We start from the raw sequence: 2,181 nt of genomic DNA, 5'->3' as shown, positions 1-2,181 counted from the left end.
CCATTTTTAAAGAGACTATCCTATCTCCATTGTATATTCTTGGCTTCTTTGTCATAAATTCATTGACCATAAATGAGTGTGTTTATTTTGGGGCTGTCTATTCTGTTCCATTGATCTATACGTTTATTTTTATGCAAATATCTTAATGTTTTGATTGCTTTAGCTTTGTAATATAGTTTGCTTATCTTCTCCCATGAATCGTATTTTGAGTAATATAAGCATTCTCTGGGGAGTATTATGGAGGTATTCAAAATACTAGCATAACCACTCATCGAAATTGTGGTGTTCTTGGTTCTTTTCCTAGTTCTCTGATCTCTGGCAGAATAACAAGGATTCTGTTATGCCTCCCGTATAAGACTGAGGTTGCTATGGTCGGCCTAGGAAGTGGCCAGTGGAATTTGGAAAATGGAGTCCCAATAGCTTTTTTCCAAGTTTGACTCAAAGAAAAGTCATTCTTTACAAATAGTTGCGAAAAACCAAAATTCTTCCATAGCTTTCCTGAGCCAAAATGAAAAGTTTTTGGCAAAAGCCCCCAAGTAGCATGTCAGGATGTCAGGTTATGACTTTTCGACTACCTTAACACCCTCTTCATGGCCAAATTGATCTTTCGAGGGTTTTGCCCTCACCAAAATAAAATAAAATAAAATAAAATAAAGCTGTGTGGCTAAAAAAAAAAAAAAAAAAAGTTGTAGAAAAAGTCTTATCTTTAAGTTAAGAGGAAATCATTTTGGAAGAATACTGGTAAAGTAATAAGTGTGAAATTCTGGCCAACATGTTATATGATCATGAAATGTAGCAGGGAAATCACTTTTCCTTTAATTTGGTAAGATATCTCCTGTGATCAGTAGCCTTAGAGCTTATTAAACTATAACACGTCAGCTTAGTAAACATACCATGCTTACTGATCTCAAATCTAGATGTATTTCTCACGTCTCCTCATTGCAGGTACTTCATTTTTAAAAGAACGTATTTGAAATGATCGAATTCCTAAGATTTTGATACCTCCCTCATAAAGTGAAAATATGCTAGGATATTTCTCACTCTAAGTTGAACTCGGTTTTATCATTGTTTGAGTAGTAATCACAAACAATAGAGAGGACATTTTGGTTAATGTGACTTGATAAGTTTTTATTTTGAACTTTATTATCTCTTTTGTTTTCTCTCTTGGCATTATGAAACATGTAGATATTGCTAAAAGAGGTCATACGCTCTCATTTAGTATCCTATATTCAGATGCAATTATGTTTTACCCAGGGATTCTTTTGTGAAGAAACAGACAGAAAATGCAGTCTCTACTAATGAAACAGTCATCTCAGCTCCCAATAATAAAGGGAGTACATCTCTAGTGAAGACTTCTACTTTCAAAGCTGAGGAGGAAGCCCCTAATGCTGTCGAAAGTAACAACAGAGGATATCAAACTCAGAAAAAAAAGAATAATGTGTATAGGGAAGAGACTAAGGAGGAATTATATCTGGTGGGGAACCCTTGGGCAGAAGTAAGCCTCAGACAGAAGTATATGGAAGACCTTGGAGAGAACAGTAAAATAAGCAAAGTGGAGAGAGAAGACACTGTGATCCAGAATTACTACCAGAGCTATACAGAAGAAAGGAATTTTGAAGACTCGAAAGCAGCATATCTAGAAAGGAAGGTCATATCCGAAAGGCCAGGCTACTCAGGACTTTGGTTAGCTCAGAATGAGACTAAGCAGCCTTCTTTTAAAAAGACTTTGCAACCTTGTCTTAGTCAAAGGTCAGTTTATCAAAATGCAAATAGCAAGGAAAAAGAAAAGAAAACGTCTGTGGTCACCCAGAATGCATCCATATGCAGCCAGCAGAGAAGCCACCTGAGGCACGGGGCAGTCAAAGACAGGCGGGTTGAACCAACAACGCAAGCCCAGGACAGAGAAGATAAAGCAGCAGTGTTCATTCAGAGCAAATACCGGGGCTACAAGAGGAGGCAGCAGCTGAGGAAGGACCGGAGGTCTTCTTTTAAAACTCCAAATGTTGTTGCAACACCATCAGAAGGAGCAATAAATACTCACAATTTGTATTTTTATTCTACAAAACATGAGGGATCCTGTAATATCATGATGAAGAATGACAGAGACTCAAAAGCAATTTCAGAAAAAGAAGCCTGTGATCTGGCAATTTTTTCAAAACAGGTATGTAAAAAAAAAAAAAA

At 36.8% G+C, this 2,181-nt stretch overlaps 1 protein-coding gene across 1 annotated transcript in view; it reads left to right on the top strand.

Annotated features, from left to right (window-relative positions):
• Nucleotides 1–2,181, top strand: part of MYO3A (myosin IIIA) — a 179,249-nt gene that overhangs the window by 148,111 nt on the left and 28,957 nt on the right. Inside the window, exon 27 of the mRNA XM_011371026.2 lies at nucleotides 1,255–2,161. Coding sequence (XP_011369328.1) covers nucleotides 1,255–2,161 — 907 coding nt within the window. The remainder of the gene's footprint in view (nucleotides 1–1,254; nucleotides 2,162–2,181) is intronic.

Source organism: Pteropus vampyrus, unplaced genomic scaffold (assembly GCF_000151845.1).
Source record: "Pteropus vampyrus isolate Shadow unplaced genomic scaffold, Pvam_2.0 Scaffold180, whole genome shotgun sequence".
In the NCBI taxonomy this organism is placed as follows: Eukaryota; Metazoa; Chordata; class Mammalia; order Chiroptera; family Pteropodidae; genus Pteropus; species Pteropus vampyrus.
Note: the sequence above shows the minus strand (reverse complement) of the source record. Positions and strands in the feature narration are given on the sequence as shown.